General features: G+C 32.6%; 1 protein-coding gene across 2 annotated transcripts in view; it reads right to left on the bottom strand.

The window, feature by feature from the left end:
• The window catches only part of LOC118182638 (hemicentin-2-like), a 941,057-nt gene that overhangs the window by 401,698 nt on the left and 515,918 nt on the right, over positions 1-23,441 (bottom strand). For both annotated transcript variants that reach the window (XM_085816506.1, XM_085816507.1), the window contains exon 3: positions 17,772-18,098. In XM_085816506.1, the coding sequence (XP_085672632.1) occupies positions 17,772-18,098 (327 nt within the window). The remainder of the gene's footprint in view (positions 1-17,771; positions 18,099-23,441) is intronic.

Here is a 23,441-nt window from a genome sequence, read left to right as displayed (position 1 = left end):
CGACTGTACTTTTTGTGCATCGCGAAACGGAATTTTCTGTTTAAGAATCCAGAAGTTGATGTCTAAAGTTACACAGACTACTCTAAATAACATTAAAATGAGAGTTTTTCATTTGAAGACTTTTACTGATGTTCAAACCAGTCGTTTTCTATACTTTCCCATAACAGACGCTTATCAACTCTGCATTAAAAGATTTTTTTTTCCATTCTCAAGGCTTCACGATCATTCATTCTAGTATGCATTCTCCCGTATTTCAACCATAACTGCATATTTAGCTCTACACCGAATATGAGTCTATCGACTCCGAATATGAGTCGATATAAGAGTCGTCCATCTTATTTGAAATAAATAAAAAGGAAGTTTAATATATTGTTGTGCACATACGGCTTCGTTATAGTATATTGAATTCACGTAGAACCCATGATATCTTGATAAAATTTACTTTACCAAAAGAAACACTTTACAGTTCTGGAACTTTCCACAGAAATACTCGTACAACTCTTCACAGTATTACAGAGTGAAATCAGTAATTACTCTTCAAATTACTAAAAACATTAAACACAACGGAAAGCAAAACGAATCGAAAGAGAGATAAGTTAACACGGATATCTCAATTCTCCGAATAAAGTTCTGAACTAACAAAACAGTATAGATGATCTCTCCGGTCTTAGATAGTTTTCAACTGGCCGACGAGAAATCTTTAGTACTTCTCGAAATTACTGGAAGGTCCGGATACGGTTACAGCTACATATGGAATCAATTACAGTTATTCAATTAAAATACATATTACGGCGGTACAGGGACCGTATCCAAATAACGTCAAATGATCGGCACGTTTGGGGACTAAACTAGTCGCCAAAAACCTTCGCCAGCTTAGCGAAATCTCGCCAATCTAGAGAGATAGCCATGTACTCAGTGTTAAAAAGGCTTGCCTCTGTATTTTTACTTTTCCGTCAAAAGTCTAATCTTTAGATTTTCATGTTAAATTATACAAAAAAGTAGTACAATTTTACATATAATTTCACTATAATTATGTACTTAGATACAGAATTCGTGACAATATTATTCACTATTTCCCTTTACGTATACAGCAACAAATTATATTTACTTTAATTTGTAGTTAAGTTTCTGACTTAAATCTCTGCAGATCTCTATGGAAAAACGTATTCGCAATATGCCTAAGTTCCCTTAAGTCGCGAAGAAACTTACATAGTAATACAACAGACCACCAAGTGAGCATAATCTTGATAATTTTATCGTCCTCACTTAATGCGTCGTAGATGGAACCGAGATGAAGCTTTTAGCACGCTTTTTAAATCTCTTAATGCCATTACGTTTCCAGTCCATATTTTTCTTCCTCATCAAGTAAGATTTCATTTCTTACCTCTAACGATCTTGAATGCTTTTTAAATTCGTAGTTTCTTGGCACCAGAGAGGGAAAAAGTTTGCTAATTAATTTACCCATCTTCGAGCGCCAGAAGCATGTTTTGTGTTTTCGGTCACCTTTGGAATGAGACATTCAACTCCAGAGTAAATCTGTTTAGTTAGGCTCGAAATGTAATAGGGGAAAGTGCTAGATTTTTCTACTTCGTTTGCAATTAGATTTGCGCAGCAGGGTTGCAAAAATATTGATCTTCCATTCCCTGGCAGCAATTCTGTACAATAAAACAAATATCAAATATCCATTATGCACTTAAAAATGCATTATAATGGCGGTGCCAGATTTTCGAAAGAAAAGACGTAGAGAAGCAATTTGGAACCGGTTCAATTGGCCATGCAAAATAAAGTTTCTTCACGCATTTTTTTTTTTTTTTTTTTTTTTTTGAGCTGCAATCTATTGAAGTTTACGGTAAAATGTCAGGTGCATTCCAGCGTAAAATGCGAAGCAAAATATTCTTTTGTGATATTAAAACTTAGGATATGTTTCACGAACTTGTTATTTAGAGCAATATGCAGGGTCGTTACAAAATAATGTGGGGCATTTACTGCCCTCTAGCGGATAAAGTATTGGGCCAAATATAACCAAATTTGATGAGCACACCTAGTGGACCATCGGACTTCGATTTTTAAAGAAAAACATTAATGCGAAAAGCCGCCGCCAGAGACCAAAAGTGCATGTCATACCTTATGAGTTATTGATAATAAAAATAAATAAATAAATAAAATAAAATCTGAAGTCTTTCATATTTTATATTACGCCTAAAGGGAAGCTTTTCTAATGATTTGTGTGTTACCTTTTTTAAAAACAAATATCATGTTCTTCGCACTTAAACCGTAAAATTCAATTCAACAGTAATATCGCAAGAAAAAAAGAAAGCTTCCGCATAAAATATCCGTGCTTGGAAGATACACGTGATGTTAATGTTAACGGAACACTTTGAAATCGTTGAGTTTATTAATCAAAAATGCTTTAAGTTTTAGAAAATATGAAAGATGACATACAAAATTCCAAATCTGGACTTCCAGATGCATGTATTTGAGTGGTAATATATTATTCAAACTTTGATGTCTCTAGGTACCGTTGTTTTTTCACAGTGCACGAAACATTCTTACACATATCGTCGATGATATATGTAAATCATAATGGTTACATATAAATTATGTATAAAGTTATAAGGTATTTTCCCCTCCTTTCAGCATGCCTTCGTGGTGTAACGCTTAGCACACTCGGCGCGTATTCGAAAGGTCCTGGTTCGAGCCCCGGAGAAGGCATTGCTAATTTTTCATGTCTCCAAGAACAAAATAACCTAATGTATGTATAACATATTCTATTCTAACCTAATGTATGTACAACATATTCTATTCTAACCTAATGTATGTACAACATATTCTATTCTAACCTAATGTATGTACAACATATTCTATTTTAACCTAATGTATGTAAAACATATTCTATTGTTCTTGAATGTGCAGAGGCATACATAGATGAACAAAATAACCTAATGTATGTACAACATATTCTATTTTAACTTAATGTATGTACAACATATTCTATTCTAACCTAATGTATGTATAACATATTCTATTTTAACTTAATGTATGTACAACATATTCTATTCTAACCTAATGTATGTACAACATATTCTATTTTAACCTAATGTATGTACAACATATTCTATTTTAACCTAATGTATGTACAACATATTCTATTTTAACCTAATGTATGTACAACATATTCTATTGTTCTTGAATGTGCAGAGGCATACATAGATGAACAAAATAACCTAATGTATGTACAACATATTCTATTTTAACCTAATGTATGTACAACATATTCTATTCTAACTTAATGTATGTACAACATATTCTATTCTAACCTAATGTATGTACAACATATTCTATTTTAACCTAATGTATGTACAACATATTCTATTTTAACCTAATGTATGTACAACATATTCTATTTTAACCTAATGTATGTACAACATATTCTATTGTTCTTGAATGTGCAGAGGCATACATAGATGAACAAAATAACCTAATGTATGTACAACATATTCCATTTTTACCTAATGTATGTACAACATATTCCATTTTTACCTAATGTATGTACAACATATTCTATTGTTCTTGAATGTGCAGAGGCATACATAGATGAACAAAATAACCTAATGTATGTACAACATATTCTATTTTAACCTAATGTATGTACAACATATTCTATTCTAACCTAATGTATGTACAACATATTCTATTTTAACCTAATGTATATACAACATATTCTATTCTAACCTAATGTATGTACAACATATTCTATTTTAACCTAATGTATATACAACATATTCTATTCTAACCTAATGTATGCACAACATATTCTATTGTTCTTGAATGTGCAGAGGCATACATAGAGGACAATGAATTGGGCAGTCATATTCTACTATTACGTCCCATTCGGTAAACACCAAACTTAAGGACTTTATAACATTTATCTTTTGAAAGGCGCACATAAAATCGCATATAGCTCTTTATCTGTGTGCACGAAGTCAAAGAAACTATGTACAATAATTACTCTTATATCTCCAAACATAAGTTCAAACATTTCTACAAAAGATAAACTAGGAGAAAGATAAAAATGAAAGCACGAAAACCAATTGTGTTGCTATCCGAGTGGATAGATGATCGATTATTGTTCCTTCTTTAGCCTTCATCAAAAACAAACTCAGACATTCTCTCTTTCACTACAAAAGTGGAAAAGATGAATGGCATGTCGCCTTTTTCATTATATTCCTTGTTTTCTAGAACTATCCCTAAAACGAAGATTTTCTTTCCGTTTCGTTAACATGATGAAAGAGGACGACGACACACAAACGCCATCTGAGGACAGGAGATATTGACTCTAGGATAGATTCTCAATGGAAATGGGAATTCGCCATTCATACCGACGGGAAAAGAGCTTGTTAAAGTAAATTGTCGTTAAGAAAATACCCTTATTCATTCCTTTATCTTTTATTCCCTTAACACGCAAAGGGTCTTCTTCTTTGATAGCGTGTCTAATGTCTAGAAGACCAAAACACTGATACAAACTTGATGTCAGCATATTAAAGAACAATTTAGCTTAATATCATGGAGTATTCTTGCCTGTAAAAGATGTTTAATGGAACGAAAAAGCATTCGACGCCTCAGAAGCAATAATTATTCAATTTTTCGAGATCATTTCCTTAGTGTTTACATTTCCTTCATGTTGTGGTAATCTCACTTTGCGTTAAAAATGATTCGATGATCCTTAAAGATGTAATCATTCATTTGGATATTTGATGTATCAGATTATAGGTTTAAGATGTGAAATTATTTGTTTCAGTCGTGTTAATAAAATGTGTGTAATTGGTCATACCGAAATTAAATTTTTGATTGTTTTAAGTTTCAGTTAAAAATATTTCCATCGTGATGGATTGTTTCAATAATTAAAACAATAGTAAGTCCTGAATTTATTTGGAATCGAACCCTAAAATATTTTCGAGTTTCTAAGCTCTCAAGTTCTTTATAAACTGTTAAGAAAATGAAAGGAAGAGAAAAAGGGGAAAATTACTTCATTTAAAAAAAAAAAAAAGAAAGGTTGAAAGGTTTCAGATTTAATAGTCGCCTAAAAGAGTTTGTAAAGGTATTTTACGCTCTCGCTGAGTTCACAGTCTATCACTCTGCTGTTCCACTCACTCCTACTAACCCCCTTTTTTCCCGTTAAACTTTATTATTAAGCATCATTTTCTTGGCACTTACGCCATATTCAATTCAACAGCAAAATTACAAAATTGTTAAAAGCAGCGTAGCAGTTAACATTTAGAATGCCAGATGCAGCGTTAAATGTTGGCATACATTTTTCTGTTTATTGCTCAGTATTTGCTCAGTTCGTCATATTATTGTTCAGTTTTCTTTCTAAGATGTCTTTACAATTTTTTTTCTGTCTTTTTATGGGCCCACCAGCGGCCGAGCGGTAAAGTCACTGAACACTGGTAGTTCGGTCCAAGGTTCGAATCCCACGAACGGGCTGGCTGCATGGGTGTTTTCGTGGTTTTACCCATGTGTAACGTGTATACGAGCCAGTTTCCCTTAGAAAGTCCTCCACGAAGGCATCCCTCCCGTTAGGCAGATAGCCCTAGTGTGCTTTGCCATAATTAAATACACCAATCTGTTTTTTTATTATTAATGCTTCGTGTGCTTATATTATTTATTAAATATGACGATCCTGGCGCTTACGCCGTTTAAATTGCGACTCAAAAGTAAAATCAGAACATATTTAAAAACAGCACATCTATAGAATTTTGGATAGACAGTCTCGCGGGCTCAGAGATAAAAATATTTTTTTCGTACAGTGTTGCTACTGCTCGCCTTTAAATTGTTGAGGCAGTTAATCAACAATTCGTAAAAGCTTTACAAAATATAAAATAGATAATACAACAAATTCAAAATTCGGACTTCCAGGGGCCCATGGTCTGGTGTAGGACTACGTCATTCAAAATTTAATAAGCTCTGGGTACCTTCGTTTTTTCTCAATGTGATAAACACATACATTTATGTAGATTTTTTTATTATTTAATGTCTATAAAAATAATACAGGGCAAAAATGTCAAGAGTTAACACAGCTGAATACTAATTAGTTTAATTGCAGTCTATATAATATATAGTGTCCTTCAAATAATTTTTAAATAAACATCCTGAGGTAGAATACCAAAGTTTGCCTGACTAATCACCATGATCGTAAACTATAAAGAGAGGAGGGCGGTCGTAAACTTGGCGTAACCATGGTCATAAGCTTGGCGGCTCAACAAGAAACCCAAACTCAGGGACGACATTTACACTCGAAAAACAAGAATTTTAGACTCAAAAAGATATGCATTTTATATTAACAATGAAATTTTGTGATAGGCTATTTCCATTCTTTCTATTATATGTGAAGGATATATTCATTTGCCTTGAATTTTGAAGCTACTTAGATTTGTCCTATCAACGCTAAATTGTATTCACGAGGAGTTTCAGTCATGTCCTATTAATGAAGATCAGATATTCTGTTTTTTAGAACCAAGAATTAGATTTCATTTTTAGGATTGAAGGAAACCGAAAGGCCATATTGTTACAAAACTTTTAGAAAGAAATTGGCTGAAAATTAAATAAAATTTAGGGAGTAAAACATCGTTAATTTAAGACTAAAAGTAGAAAGGTTTGAGTCTAAAAACATTTTTACAAGCTCTCGATTATGGAAGCAGGATAACCATGAGAGACAGCAGCAGCTTCCAGGATATTAAGTTCTTAATCCTCCTCCCTCTTGTGAAAATGGTAGGAGCGGGGAGTGGATACATTGTCCAATAAAAGAATCTGTAACAGGCAGCAATTTCTTGTTTGAATGTTGTGAGTGAAGGGTATGGCAGGATCTCTATTTGCAAGGAGACAAAACTGGGTTAAGGAAAACTTCTTATTAGTTTCTTCATTTTTAGACCAGTATAAGACAAATATATATATATATATATATGTAATAATAAAATTCCATAATCAAGCATACGCTTAAAATTAACAGTACGTTCTTTTCATTTTTAATGGCGAAGTTCTCTTATTTGAAAGTACGTGGAATTAAATTCACAGCCCCGTAGACAAGTTGTTTTTCCCGCCTTTTCTACACGTACAATTATAGAATGTTCTGGAAGTATTTTAAGCGAACTGGATTGGCTGACGAGGCTGACGTCATTTCTTGGAAGCTCCGCCTTTCCAGAGGCTATGAAACGACTCGCAAAAGGAATATCGGGGATTTTTCTTAAATGTCACGATGCAGTAAACTTCAAACAAAATGTTTTTAGTAGTTCTTTTTTATTTACACCGGAGATCAGATTTTTGTAATTGCTATTTTCTCTTGAAATATAATAAATGGATCCTGTTTTTTAAAACTATCGTCTGATAATTTAAGTTACGACTACATTGATGATTCTTCAACAATCTTTTTATTCCTGACAAAAGCTGGTACATCATATATATATACAGTCGTTTTGACTATTAAGCTGTTGTTGTTTTTTTTTTTTTTTCAACCAACTCTCAATAGATTTTTTCGTGGTACCATAGTGTGTATTAACATATATAAAATTAAGCATTAACTAAATCCATAATAATCATGTAAATAATTAAACTGGTAATTGCGTTTAAGCTAAAAAAACTGCGGATTTAGAAGAGATACAAGTTTTAGTTGGCTAAAACAAATGACTAAGGTTAAAATAGCACGCTGAATAACGATTATCGGAGAAATAACAAGAATCAGAGTAATGTTTGTAAACTCTGTAAATTTTCGATCGGTTACGGCCGTGCATTAGAATCGTAATTTTTATCCCAAAGAATTAAGAATTTAATCATTTAAAACAAAATCTGAAAGGTTTTAGATTTTAAAGGTTGCACAAAAGGATTGTAAAGTTTTTTTTCGTTCTCGCTTAGCTCGCACTCAAGCAGTCTGCTATTACATTCACTCCTGCTAATTTTTTTTTTTTTTTTTTTTTTTTCTCTCTTTAGCTTTATTATTACGTGTAGTTTTCTTCGCACATACGCACATAAAAAATTAAACAGCAAAATAGCAAAAATTTTAAAAGCAGCAGAACAATATAGGTTTCCGATTATCGATACAACATTAAGTGTTGTCGTACTTTTTGGTTTTATTTTTTTTTTCTCCATCGTATTAGTGTCGTTTTTTCATCGTGTTTTCTCAGTTCATCGTATCAACGTTCCGTTTTCTTACTAAGATGGCTTTACAAAACTTTATTTGTCTTTCTATTAATATTAATATTTTGTGTGTTTAATTTTTACTTCCTTGTACGAAGTAAAAAGGAAGTAGTGTAATCGCGAAAAGTTTCAGGCAGCATATTTCAACAAAAATATCCATTTTGACCGCTATCGAATGCAATTTAACGATGTTTTTGCGTAATATCTGTACTTAAGGAATGAATAAAAGACTCTTTTCCTCCAAAAAAATTATAAAACTGCTTTAAAATGAATTCTGAAGAGAATTTTTCGTGGCGTTTATACGAACGTATGTATGTACGTACGTACGTATCTCACATAATCCAAAACCGAGTAGCCTCAGAACGTTGAAATTTTGTATATAGGGACTGCTATAACATGTAGATGTTCACCTCGTATTTTGGTTGCAATCGGCCACACCAAACGTATATAAATATATTTATATATATATATCCACTCTGTTATCCGGATCAGTAATCTCAGTTTCTTTACTCTTATATGTTTGTAAATTGTACATTTCTTGCTTTAAAAACGATTGAATGATGCTGTTCTTATCTTCCGGTTAAGGTTTTTATGACTTTAGTAAATCTGTATGCAATATTTTTAGAATTATCGACAATTTTAAAGTTGTTTAAGTGCCGCTAAGCCTAATAATTTTTTTGATGGCGGCCATTGCTTGTTTACATTTAAAACAACGGAATAGTGGATTTGTTGCGAATCTAGAGAAACTTAGCTTCGCAACAACAAAGATAACGCCTTCATTTATTATTGCGAATTAAATCATGCTTAATCCTTTCTGGAATTTTTTCGAGGAATAAGTGTCTAAAATTTACTTCGTAATTTTTAATACATATATTTTGAGTTTTTATGCATTTTTGCCTTGTCGCGAAGTGAGAACTGAATTAATTGAATGAGAAATACTCAATCGTCTGTGAAAAACTGTGTCTTTTTGTTTTGTTTACTTAATTTCTTTTATACATCGTTCTAGCTTTGTTATAATATTTGAATAGAACATGTGGCAACGATTAGATAATTCTATTCTTTAAATGATATAAATTTTGTGCATTCTGAGTTATAATATGAACGTAATATAATTCTGTTAAGTGAACCTAGCGCCAGAGTGTCGCTATGGTAAACAAATAGAGTGAATTTTAAAGAATGCATTTATTCTATTATGGTTTATGCGCTGTCGGCGAAGTAGATTTAATTCAATCCAATAATTTTAAATGAAATGCAAGAAAAAATGCGTATAATTTAATATTCCGTACAAGGAAGTCATGTGGTGCACACATCAGATTTTTTTTTTTTATTAAATATCACATTCTTCAATAGAAGAGAAGAAGAGAAACACGCCAATGTGACAATGAAAATCGCAATAAAACCTTGTATTTAGCGTACATATATTAAAACACTCAATCGATTTCGATCCTGCCGATGCTTTATTTTTTTTCTTTTCTCCTCTTTCTAGTAATTTCGTTCTCCTGATGAGGAAGGACCTTCAGCTGCCTTCGAAATGGGTTGAGTGTTTTAATATATGTACGCCAAATACAAGGTTGTTATTGCGATTTTCATTATCACATTCTTGTCGCTTAGGCCACATAAAATTTGATTCAAGAACAAAATATTTAAAAAGAGCATATATTTAGAGCTTCCGATAAACACTCCCGCCCGCTGGTGATAAAGTGTTTGAGTCCGTACAGTGTCGGCACTGCTCGCTTTAAAATCGTTGAGTTTGTTAAAATTAATACGGCGTTTATATAGTGATTCAACGCAAAATACCCTTTCAGCACTAATATCCCACAAACCCCTTTTGAGGTTGAGACTATTATTTTGCAACAATTTTTTTTAGTCCAAAGGGATTTGAATCCCGAAGGACTATTAGTTTCGTTTTGGCATTTTGCGTCGGACTCATAAATGTCGGTTCACTTTTCAAACTGTTGCCACAAAATGTTAGAGTCCTGCATTATATTTGAAGAAATTAAATAATGAAAAATCTGCATAAATGTATGTATATTTCTCGTATTGTGATAAAACAACGGTACATAGAGTCATCGAATTTTGAATAACGTAATCCTCCAACGAATATGAGCATGTGGAAGACCAAATTTGAAATTTGAAATTTGTTTTATGATCGATTTCCTATTTTTTAAAACTTTGACGAATTTTTTATTAACAAACTCAAGGATTTCAAAGCGAGCAATGGCAACGTTGTGCAGAAAAAAACATTTTTATCTCCAGCGCGTGAGTCTCTGTATCGGAAATTCTAAAGATACGCTCGTTTTAAAACTATTTTGCGATATTGCTGTTGCACTGGATCTTATGGTTTAAGTGCGAGGAACATGATATTTAATAAAGAAAGGTAACACACAAAATGTTAAAAAACGCCCCTTTGGACGTAATTTAAAATCTGAAACATTTCAGATTTTTTTTTTTTTTTTTTTTTTTCTGTTGTTGTTTCTGCAATGGTTTTCGAATGTGTTCCTGTACAAAGTGAGCCCCAAATTGCGCCAATTCGCCTCATGGTAAATGCGAGCCTGAATACAACTTATATCTCGTGGTAATTATTTTCAAGTTTATTATCATTGTAAAACGAGTTGCGAATAAGAAACACCTCTACGAGTAAAATACGTTGATTATTTTGTTTTACTTATGTATAAAGTTGCGTGTAATTAGGAATCATATTTTTATGACACTTTTATGAATATATCTGCCTAATGACGAAACAAAACTTACATTGAATTACAAACATCTGTGATAATATCGCCCCCCCCTTCGTCGGTCCATTACGAGGAGGAAAGTGTCGTGTTAAAATTGGGAAAGATTTATAGCTTCGTCTCCAATGCTATTTCACGGTTCAAGTTGCCATAAATTAAATAGTAATTTCCACACTGATACCACCCTTGCAGCTTGTCTCTAGAAGACTTAATTTCCGAAAGTATTGGGCGCGAGACTATATATCTCTTGAAACGAGTTGTAAACGTCAAGAGAAATAGCGCCAGGTTCGAGGGTTTCAGAGAAGACTGGAAAATGGCTCGGTTATGTTGCAATTAATGTAAAAGCCGAGTAAATTACTTAAACACTCCTGTTTCGCGGCGGAAATTCGGATCAGAAGTTCACTTATTAAGCTTCATTTGTTTGAAAATTGGCACGCAATACTGAGTTCATGCGAAAATACTATTTGGAATAGAATTTTGCCGGGAATAATCGTCAGGTGATTTAATAAAGGAACTAATGATGTTCTCGGAATAGCGTAACGTGTCGGGAAATATCTCAGTAAATGAAGCCCAACGTAGTTTTTTTTTTAATTAAACTTAATACTTGGAAACAATGAACTGAAATAGCAAATAATTCATAGAAATTGGCTCGCAGGTCTTTAATTATAAATGCTCATCAGACGCTTTAAAGTACCAAAATTTTTGGAACAAATATTTGGAATTTCCATTTTAAGTTAAATATTTAGCTTTAAAAATCACTATTTATGACAAGCAGAAACTTACATTCTTTTTATTGGAATAACCTTCTTATTTAATAAAATACTGTTGCTATCTGACATATATCTTCCAAGAAAAGGAACGAAATAGAAAGAAAATGCTTTTTTTTTTAAATAGAAATAATGATACTGCGAAATGCCCAGCTGCGGCAAAACAGCTTCCCCGCAAAGCGTGTTTAGGCTTGCCAGAATGTGGCAGAGAAACGTAGAATTTCCAGATTGCCCATTTGGCAACAAAATTTGCGATATGCTATAGACGGAGCGAGAACATTCTAGAACGAATTCTTACTGGTCTTCCCAAGAATGTTATCGGAGGCAGGTCAAAAGCTATAAATACCCTGCCTGTACGCGTAGTAGCAGTTTATCGTGAAGAGTTATAATAAGGCATTTTTCCCACTTCCCTAGCGTGCCTTCGTGGTGTAACGGTAGCACGCTGGGCCGGTATTACATAGGTCCGTGTTTCGATTCCCGGCGAAGGCAGTTACATATTTCTCACCTTTTCTGCTTCCAATTAACCTAATGACTCTACAAGTGGCGCCCGAACTAAAAGGGTTGTGGATGATGAATCTCCGCACCCAGGATTTGGCGACTAGGTCCCCTAAAACCTTAGTTGCCCTTTAAGAATGGGAATATATAAGGTATTTCTCCCACTTCCCTAGTGTTCTTTACTTAATATGGTTCACAAACAATAATCAATCAACAAATGAACTGTATTCCTACACTTTTATTTCATTACACTAATTATAAATAATATGTCAGCGATGCGAAATAATTGATACAAAATAAGCGAACCATTCTACATGGCTGTTACAAACACAATTCTATCAATCAATTATCTTGTTGCCACACATAAAGTTCAAAGCTAAAGGAAGAAAAGCAAAAGGAATTTACGCTGTTTGCAACAATAAAATGAAGCAAACGATACTCACATAAACACCTAGCGTGCTTTCGTGGTGTAACGGTAGCACGCTGGGCCGGTATTCCAGAGGTCCGTGGTTCGATTCCCGGCGAAGGCGGTTGCATATTTTTCACGTTTTCTGTTTCTAATTAACCTAATGACTCTACAGACTATCTATAGTATGCTGAGTTCAGTAATACTGTTTTGGGTTCAGAGAATAGCTTCAGAGCGACCAGACTGCATCGGGAGTTGTACATTAGGGCTTTGCCGAAAAGCTGTCTTCAACGTTGTGGCCTGAAGGCTGTACTGCTGATTGTTTCAGATGTTTATAGCAATTTTTTTTCGATGACTTTAAACGTGTCTTTGGAACTCCCCTGTGTAATACTAGCGAATAAAGTGTGTTTTGTTTCTTCGTCAAGTGTTATCGTGAGTCACTCCAAAATCCACAAGCCAGTAGAAAGCAATAATATTAATAGGAACGTTCTTGAATTGCTATACAAGAATAACTTCGAGAAATGATAAATGTGTGAAATGTTAGCTTAAGAAGTACAGCTGTATACTCTGATAGATACTGAACAATTTTCATTTATTTTCTAAATGTACTAAATTTATTAGATTGCCTTTAATATTAGGTTTTCCTAAATAACAAAATGCAAAGTGTTATATTTGAATTAGTTATAATAACGCAAGACATTGGAAATGATTGGCAATTATACTGCGTAACTTCTTAGGCGAAGCTACATCCTTCTTCATGATGCAGTGCCGTTTAAAAATGAGAAAAAATATTTTATTTCAATAGAATTTTAAGTACTGTATTAATGTAATATTAAGCCAATTTAATTAACGACGAAACATAACGCTTCGCAATTTTCATTAGCAAAATATAAGAGTAATGCCATGAGCATAAACTTCATGGCAAGTATCTAGACCGCTTTTAACCATACTGATGCAGTCCACCATATGCTTTAAATTAATCTTCGGCTGAGCAATCAGAATGTTACAAGCAACTTAATGCAGAGAATTTTCATTCCGTTCGCAAACTCTGACTTCTGGTAATGAATGTAAATTTATACCGTTTATATTCGCGCTCTTTCGAAAATGAATTACTGACCAGGGCTCTTAACATAGTGGAGACTCAAAACTGAATCATAATGTCTCTAAACTATTTTGCTTTTTAAAATATTCATTTAAAAACAGAAGTAATAATAATAATAATAATAAATAAAATAATAAATCTGATGTGTACACCACATGACTTCCTTGTACGGAAATATTAAATTATACGCATTTTTTCTTGCATTTCATTTAAACATATTAGATTGAATTAAACCTACTTCGCCGACAGCGCATAAATCACAATAGAATAAATGCATTCTTCAAAATTCACTTTGTTTATCATAGCCAAACTCTGTCGCTAGGTCTACTTAACAGTATTATTATATTTCGTTCATATTATAACTCAGAATGCACAAAATTTATATCATTTAAAGAATTATCTAATCGTTGCCACTGTTCTATTCAAGTACTATAATAAAGCTAGAACGATGCATAGAAGAAATTAAGCAAACAAAACAAAACAGAAACAGTTTTTCACAGACGATTGAGTATTTATCATTTAATTAATTCAGTTCTCACTTCGCGAGAAGGCAAAAATACATAAAAACTCAAAATATCTATATTAAAAATTACGAAGTAAATCTCAAACGCTTATTTTCTCAAAAAATTCCAGAAAGAATTAAGCATGATTTAATTGGCAATAATAAATGAACGCGTTATCTTTGTTCTTGCGAAGCTAAGTTTCCCTAGACTAGCAACAAATCAACTAGTCTCCTGTTTCAAATGTAAACATCAATGGCCGCCATTAAAAAAATGCTTAGCGGCAACTTAAAATTGCTGATAATTGTAAAAATATTGCACAGAGATTTACTAAAGGCATAAAATCCTTAACCGGAAAATAAAACAACATCATTCAATTATTTTTAAAGCAAAAAATGTACAATTTACAAACATATAAGAGTAAAGAAACTGAGTTCACTCAGCCGGGTAACAGAGTGGATATATATATATAAGTATATTTATATACGTTTGGTGCGGCCGATTGCAACCAAAATACGAGGTGCACATCTACATGTTATAGCAGTCCTATATACAATATTTCAACGTTCTGAGGCTACTCGTTTTTGAGTTATGCGAGATACGTACGTACGCCACGAAAAATTCTCTTCAGAATTCATTTTAAAGCAGTTTTATAATTTTTTTGATGGAAAAGAGTCTTTTATTCTGTCCTTACGTACAGATATCACGCAAAAACATCGTTAAATTGCATTCGGAGGCGGTGAAAATGGATATTTTCGTTGAAATATGCTGTCTGAAACTTTTCGCGATTACAATACTTCCTTTTTACTTCGTACAAGGAAGTAAAAAGAAAAGGAAAAAGTCAGAAAACTTTCAGATTTTATGTTACGCTCAAAAGGGGCGTTTTATAACGTATTGTGTGTTACTTTTATTTATTGAATATGATGTTACTCGTACTTAAACAATAAATTCAATTCAACAGCAATATCGCTAAATAATTTTAAAACAGCATATTTTTAGAATTTCTGATACACAGTCTCGCGCGCTGAATAATTTTTTTTTTTTTTTTCGTTTAATGTTGCCATTGCTAGCTTTGAAATCGTTGAATTTCTTAGTCAAAAACTAATAAATGCTTTACAAAGTATGAAATTCATAATGAAACAAATTCCAAATTTGGGCTTCTAGATGCCCATATTCGGCTGGAGAAGTATGTTATTCATAATTTGATGGCTCTAGGTACCATTATTTTATCACAGTGCGAGAAATATACATACACTTATGCAGATTCTTCATTATTTAATTTCTTTAAATATACTACAGGACGATAATATTTGGTGACAACAATTTGAAGAGTGATTCAGACTTTTAAAGTTTCAACGCAAAATGCCAAAACGAAATTAATAGCCCTTCTGGGCTAACGCCCATTGGGCTAAAATATATTCCTATCTTAATTTATGCTCATGCTACGTAATTCTTGTGAATTATCTAATATAATTTCTTAATCTTTTGCTATGAAAATTTGTTAAATATAGCTTTTAGCGAAGTGCAAGAAAATGTAAAGGAAATTTTGCGAGGGAAACTATTCATTCAGTATTTAAATTGTGGCAGAAGTCAGCACAGCTCGGCTCCGGTAATTCTCAGTTTTTCAGATAATTTAATAATAAGTTTTTATGATAATTTTATCCAGAGCATAGAGCTCAGCTGTAAATAAAATGAGCTCCGGTGACTGAAAACGAACAACAATTAAAATAAGAAATGCTTTTAATTTCCTGATATTTACAAGCGAGATATTTTTTTTTTACACCAAGCGAGATGTGTTTTTCGATAGCAAATTCTGAACGCATGCCTTGAGACGCTTTGAACTAACTATAAAGTTTTCAAAGAAATTTTAGGTTAGAATTGGAAAATTTCAAAAAAAAAAAAAAAAAAAAAAAAAAAAAAAAAAAAATCTGAAATGTTTCAGATTTTAAATTACGTCTAAAGGGGCGTTTTTTAACATTTTGTGTGTTACCTTTCTTTATTAAATATCATGTTCCTCGCACTTAAACCATAAGTTCCAGTGCAACAGCAATATCGCAAAATAGTTTTAAAACGAGCATGTCTTTAGAATTTCCGATACAGAGACTCACGCGCTGGAGATAAAAATGTTTTTTCTGCACAACGTTGCCATTGCTCGCTTTGAAATCCTTGAGTTTGTTAATCAAAAATTCGTCAAAATTTTAAAAAATAGGAAATCGATCATAAAACAAATTTCAAATTTCAAATTTGGTCTTCCACATGCTCATATTCGTTGGAGGATTACGTTATTCAAAATTCGATGACTCTATGTACCGTTATTTTATGACAATGTGAGAAGTATACATACATTTACGCAGATTTTCATTTTTTGATTTCTTCAAATATAATGCAGGACTCTAACATTTTATGGCAACAGTTTGAAAAGTGAACCGACATTTATCCGTCCGACGCAAAATGCCAAAACGAAACTAATAGTCCTTCGGATAGTTCAAATCCCTTTGGACTAAAAATCATTTTTTCTAACGTGGAATTATTTTTAAGATTCGTAGAATTAATTAAACGATTCTCGTATTTCATATCTAATTAAGGGGACTCATACACCTTAAACCCTTAATGATCTTCGAATATGTGACTGTTGCAAGAATTGGGATATTTTATTTATTTTTAAAGCAATCACTTCCAACCTTTTACAGCTGACTACATAATATAACTGCTTTGGAAACTAGTAACCAGAAAGTTTGTGTTGCCACAAATATTTTTGTAATTTAATCCTCTTTGTGACAAAATATTTCGCCATGTTTCCACTTTGCGCGCATGATATTTTAAAAATGGCTAATGCTACATACTTGAAATTTTATTGAATTCTTTATATGGGCACAATTTTCGAACTGAACCAACAATCTGATGAATATTTTAACACTGAAAAATTTTATGGACGAAAACATTGCAAAATTTTTAATAAAATACATTTTATAAACTCAACTCAAAATAAAATAAAAATTGAACATGAAATTTTTAGAATTTTAGGTTCACAGTAATTTCCAAATATTATAAAAGCTGTATATTATATATGGAATTAAATTATGAAACAGAATGTTTTAAACTGTGCGTGCAAGTTGGAAACATGACGAAAAATGTTGTCTCAAAGCGGATTAAATTATGAAAATATTTGTGGCAACACAAACTTTTTAATTACTATTTCAGAAAGTAGCTATATTATGTAGTCAGCTGTGAAAAGTTGGTAGTAATTACTTTTAAAATAAATAAGTTATCCCAATTCTTGCAACAGTCACCTATTCGAACATCTTATGGGTTTTAAGGTGTATGAGTCCCCTTAAATAAAAGTCTTTAGCAGTATTTATAATTTCTCTTCTCTGAAAAGAAGGAATGACTAAAAGAAGAAAAGAAACTCAAAATGTGAGTTACTGTAATATCTAAAACATAAAATACAATTCTAGTTCATAAACAAATTCTCGTCTTTGTCTTTACAAACTGCGTCAGATAATGGTGCATTCAAAAGTATTGATTTTATAATAAAATGAAAACCGCACGTCTAAACGTTTGGTAGAAAGGGAGAATTATTACCATGAATGTCCAGTTTTATCCACTGATGCGTGGGGTGGGCTGAAGCATTGCTGCGAACACGACATTCCACTTTACCCCCGAGATCCCACCTCGAAAGAACAAAGCGGGCCGTTGAGGTAACGAAGTATGTTCCATTCTCTTCCGGCATCACGGTGGTCTTGACCGGAAGAGGTTTAGTGCCGTTCCACCAAGTAACTTCCGGGGCTGGTCTCCCCCCGGATGATTTACACTCAAGGACAAAAGTAGAGCCTTCTACGTAGGGGCCGACCGTGCTTCCATTCTTCACTTTTTTCAGTTCCACTTCCATTTCAGGCTCCAAAGGCGTGACTGAAAAAAAAAAAAAAAAAGATGCACAAAAATTAGAGCCATGCATTAGACTTCAGTACTTGATGAGGTAAAGTTATACTTAAGTATATTTTTAGAATTGAATGCAGTTTGATATCTTCAGAAATTATTGAGAAAAGGGGGTGTACCCATTATTTCCTTAAATTTTGATCCTAAATATGTATTTCCAGTTATGTTTATTTCTCAAGCATTGTAGAGAATTTTCTGAGAAAAATTTCAGTCCTGCGGAAAGCTTTCGAAAAGATAAAATCTATCTTTTCGCATTGTTCCCGTAGAAGAAAAATTCTACTTAGTATAATATTAATTTCATTTTAAGGTGTTATTCAAAAGGTTTTGTACTTTAAAGAGCGCAGTTAGCGAAAATGGCTCGTCTTACAATGATTTCATTTTTGATATTTTTAATAGAATCTTTTGCATTTAATTTATTACTGTCCAATGGATTTACTTTAGCAGTTTTGCTCTGTGACAGAATCAAAGTTGGATTTTTTATTTACAAAACTCTTCCGATCCCATTACTGAAAATGCTGTCATAAAATTTTACAGCATTGACAAGATTTGTAATTGAAAGCTTATACTTGGATTCAATAAAGTCTGTAACCACCTTGTTCAAATACGAGTGTCGTACGTATACCGTACGTACATGCAAGCAAACATGCGTAAAAGCAAAGGTACGTAAGAGGAAAGTAACTACGTACGCTTGCATGCACGTAAGAGCAGAAGAACAGGCAAATTCAAAAATAGTAAGAGGAAAAAGTTCAGCTGTACTTTAGGGCTGGTTTATTAAAGAATTCTATTGGTATGAGGCAGGTGACGGAGGATCCTTCTTTCCCAAAGAACAAAAGTTCGGTTAATACAGGAGCATTCGATAGTAAACGAGATGTGAAGTATTATTGGAATGAACAAACAGTTTTTATAAGCTAGAGCTCATCATGCATCAGAAAGTCGTTTTTGTGATTGCAAGGGTTTCAATAAGGTAAGATATTGGCTTCTTTTGTAACCCTGTATTACACATCTAAAATCTTTGTTATCAAAATCTATAAATCTATCGAAACTAGTCCTGTGAAAATTTTAAAATATAATGCTGATTTCAGTTGTTTGGATTCTAAATTAACCTTTTGAAGACGAGATGGCCATTATAGTGGCCATAAAATATGTTCCTGATAGTATCTGGAGTTAATCTTGATATTTTTTTTTTTTTTTTTTTTTTTTGCACTCTCTTTATTTTTAACTTGCCATTATAAGAAAAACCAGCAACAGTCATGAATCCCTTAGAAAACCTTTCTTTCGATTCTTTGAACCATGTACTTAATTTTTTTTCCTCACCTTTTATGATAATAAATGGCTCTTTTTTTTTGTTACAATCAATTAAATACACCAATGCTTCATCTATTGTGACAATTGTTTTCCATTTTTCTTTGGATATGTGTTTCTCATATAGAATTCTGCAGCGTGTCCTGCGTTGACCGATATGTTTGGTAGAAGACGATGCACATTGCGTTTTTTCGCTTTCGTAAGATTTAAATCAACGTTTATCATTTTGTTTACAGTGGAAACCGAGCATTTTAATGATTTTGCAACTGTCCTTTGACTAGGGGCATTTTTTTTTAACATTAAACAACGTACCTTTGCAATACTCGAAGATATCCGTTTTTCCCTTGGATACTTGTTTGCAATTTTTATCCCACTTGAGGCTCCAATTTGACGTTTTTTTCCTTTCTTGTTGATAATATTACCTATGACGCTTTAGGTACCACACAAAACCATGACTCTCACATTGTTTTTGGATAACGGAGTATGCATATTTCTCTTCGAAAAGAGCGTAAATGTAGCCTTCGAACCACTGCTTTGTTAAATTCGCCATTTTGAATAAAAACAAAACTTTCAAGCCACAAACGATAATTTTGACTTTTAATAACATAGTACAATTGCAATTATTCTTTTGCTGCAAACGATTTTTTATTACGCTTACCAAAATCGTCTAAAAAATGTGCGAACAGCCTCTGTACATTAAAATCTCTATTCTACTTTCTAGTTTTATAGCCTCCTGGTCAATTTCGTATGCAACAATCCAAAATTGCATCTGTAACTTGCCGCTGCATTTTCAGCATCAGGCATATAATGCCACATTCTCAGAAACATGTCAATTTTTTAAAATCATAAAATTATCTTTTAAAATTATTTATCATCCATCAATTCCCTGTGTATTGCGTAATAACATATTACATTTATTTCAAACTTGTTCTCATATATCTGATTAACCCTGTACCTAAAAACACTTTCGTTGTTAGCTTTGCATGAAACACAGGAACCAAGAAACTTCTCTTGTAACTTACTGGGTAGAAATAATTGCTTTTGCAGTTTTCATGCATACAAATCATTTTTATTCAAATGAATTCTTTTGCTAAAAGAGCTTTAAGACAGATTACAGAGCCTCAAACAATATCTGTAAGGTATATATTAAATTTGTAACAATTATTTTAATTTAAAAATATTTTCCTATCAATTCTTATTTCCGCTTAAAACTCGCTACAAGAATGAATTTTTAGAATCGCATTGAATGCAAATGTGTTAGAAGTAGTATTTAAAGAAAAGTTCAACTTGCTTCGTCAGAGAGAGCTAGGAATTCTGAATAGCGCGTGTTTGCCTTTGGGCTAACTCTGTCTTAAGCCTGTTACGCTTAGCTGTATATTACGTGCCTTTTGATATTCGCTTGCTAGTTTAAATTAAGGGCCAACTACGGTAGATATTTGTGTTAGCTTCGACTACATCTCTCTTAGTTAACTATAGTTTAGTTCTTATTTCTTATTTTGAATTCAAGCCGGAGTGGTGGCTTTGTTGCAAGGCCGAGAAAAGGGCCAATAGTTAAATTAAGGCCAACTACGATAGATATTTGTGTTAGCTTCGGCTACATCTCTCTTAGTTAATTATAGTTTAGTTCTTATTTCTTATTTTGAATTCAAGCCGGAGTGGTGGCTTTGCTGCAAGGCCGAGAAAAGGGCCAATTATTAGTTCTTATTTCTTATTTTGAATTCAAGCCGGAGTGGTGGCTTTGCTGCAAGGCCGAGAAAAGGGCCAATAGTTAAATTAAGGGCCAACTACGATAGATATTTGTGTTAGCTTCGGCTACATCTCTCTTAGTTAACTATAGTTTAGTTCTTATTTCTTATTTTGAATTCAAGCCGGAGTGGTGGCTTTGTTGCAAGGCCGAGAAAAGGGCCAATAGTTAAATTAAGGCCAACTACGATAGATATTTGTGTTAGCTTCGGCTACATCTCTCTTAGTTAATTATAGTTTAGTTCTTATTTCTTATTTTGAATTCAAGCCGGAGTGGTGGCTTTGCTGCAAGGCCGAGAAAAGGGCCAATTATTAGTTCTTATTTCTTATTTTGAATTCAAGCCGGAGTGGTGGCTTTGCTGCAAGGCCGAGAAAAGGGCCAATAGTTAAATTAAGGGCTAACTACGATAGATATTTGTGTTAGCTTCGGCTACATCTCTCTTAGTTAACTATAGTTTAGTTCTTATTTCTTATTTTGAATTCAAGCCGGAGTGGTGGCTTTGTTGCAAGGCCGAGAAAAGGTCCAATTGTTCATCATATTTTGAGTGAAATAAAGAGTAGTTAACCCGTCTCGAGTCTATGCTTTAGTTGTTTGAACGCAGCAATAAGTCGCTAACAAGTTCACTAGCTTCCTCAACGTTCATTTTAGTACAAAAAGAGTGAGTAATTCTACAAATGTACATATTATAAAGAATGTACATCAAATATTTGTAAAGAAAACTGTAAAAGGTTAAATTTCTATAAATATCAGTAAGATTACATTTCAATTTATTCTTTATTCCGGAATTTTTATTTTCTTAAAAACCGAATATATGAGTAAAAAAATGTAACTATCATTAATTCCAAGATATCACATAAAACTCGCTTATCGTCCTTTTTGAAATTTTGGAAACTAAGCCATAAAGTATCATTTTGAGTAATAATCAGCAGAAAATATAATCTTCAAACGAATAAATAATCAAATTTACAAAATGAAATAAATGATTCAATAAATTAGTAACACTTTAAATAAATTACTTAATAAAGCTTTGAAAAGAAATGTAGTTTTATGACATAAATTTCATTTGCAGTATATAAAGTTTTAATTTATTTCAGAGAAAAGATGAATTTTCAAAATAAATATTTATTTGAAATATAGATTACTTTACCAGTGAAAGAAGAAATAATATTTAGTGGGAAAATTTTGATAACTTTAACACATTTTACTTTTTTTCTTTTCATGAGAATAATTTCTTAAAGCATAAGCTGATAACATCAAATGCTTTAATCTTTCTTGCATTACGATTAAGTAATCAAACAAATAATAATTAAGCTCTTAAATGTTTTTGATTAATAAATAATACAATTTTCATTCAAAAATACAAGACGTTTGACGTAACGCATTAATTATATTCAGTTTATTAAAATCACAATTAATTTTCATTAAAAGCTCCTTAAAGCTAGTTAAAAAGTGCTTAATTTCACTTACTAAGGAAAGATTACCATATATAATGATAAATGTTTCTTAAAATATGAAAAAGGATCTTCGAAATAGTGGATGTTAGAAAGGTTTGTACAATTTTACGTATCCGGCAAAAGAAAAGCTCTCGAATAACTTTTTATATGAGCTTCATAAATTTTCATTAACTGGAACTTTCTTCTATTAAAATTTATTTTTACTTCATGGACCAATAACTTCGCGAATACATATTTTTTCTTGGAAAATTTCATGTGGATTTTAAGTTCGATATGTTAGGCGATAAATTTAAATTACAGAAAAACTGGAAACTCTACGGGGAAGGCTAAAAAAAATAAGAGTTCTGAAAATAAAAAACGCAAAAAGCATGACGTAAAAACATTTTAGAGGGAAAAGGAGAGCTTCTTCTATTTCGAAGATGCTTTACTGGTATTCTTATAGAGCTATAAAAGGTTCTCGCAGTCCCTCGTAAAACCTGACAAACGGTCTCTTCCCATTAGCTTTACAGCGATGCGTGTGAAAAACATGTTATGCAAGATTGCCTCCGATAAAGCGTAAAGAAACGTTTACTAAATTGGAGCGTTATTTCAGCGGAATATATACTTCCAAGAAAGCAGGAAAGCCGAAACAAGGCATTTTAAGTAAAAATATTGAATTTTATTTCAATGTGCGGAAGAGGTTCTCTAACTTTTATAAGATTTTACTCCACTCTGCTTAGAGCTCCTTTTAAAGTGGCTTTTGGAGGTATAAAGGGAAGCCACTATTCACTATTATGAGCATAATTTATGATGTCGCGTTTGTTCTGCAGTATAAAG

The sequence above is a fragment of the Stegodyphus dumicola genome, chromosome 5 (assembly GCF_044657685.1).
Source record: "Stegodyphus dumicola isolate Sdum_Otavi_A_Nest chromosome 5, ASM4465768v1".
NCBI lineage: Eukaryota > Metazoa > Arthropoda > Arachnida > Araneae > Eresidae > Stegodyphus > Stegodyphus dumicola.
This window is presented reverse-complemented; position numbering and strand designations above follow the sequence as displayed.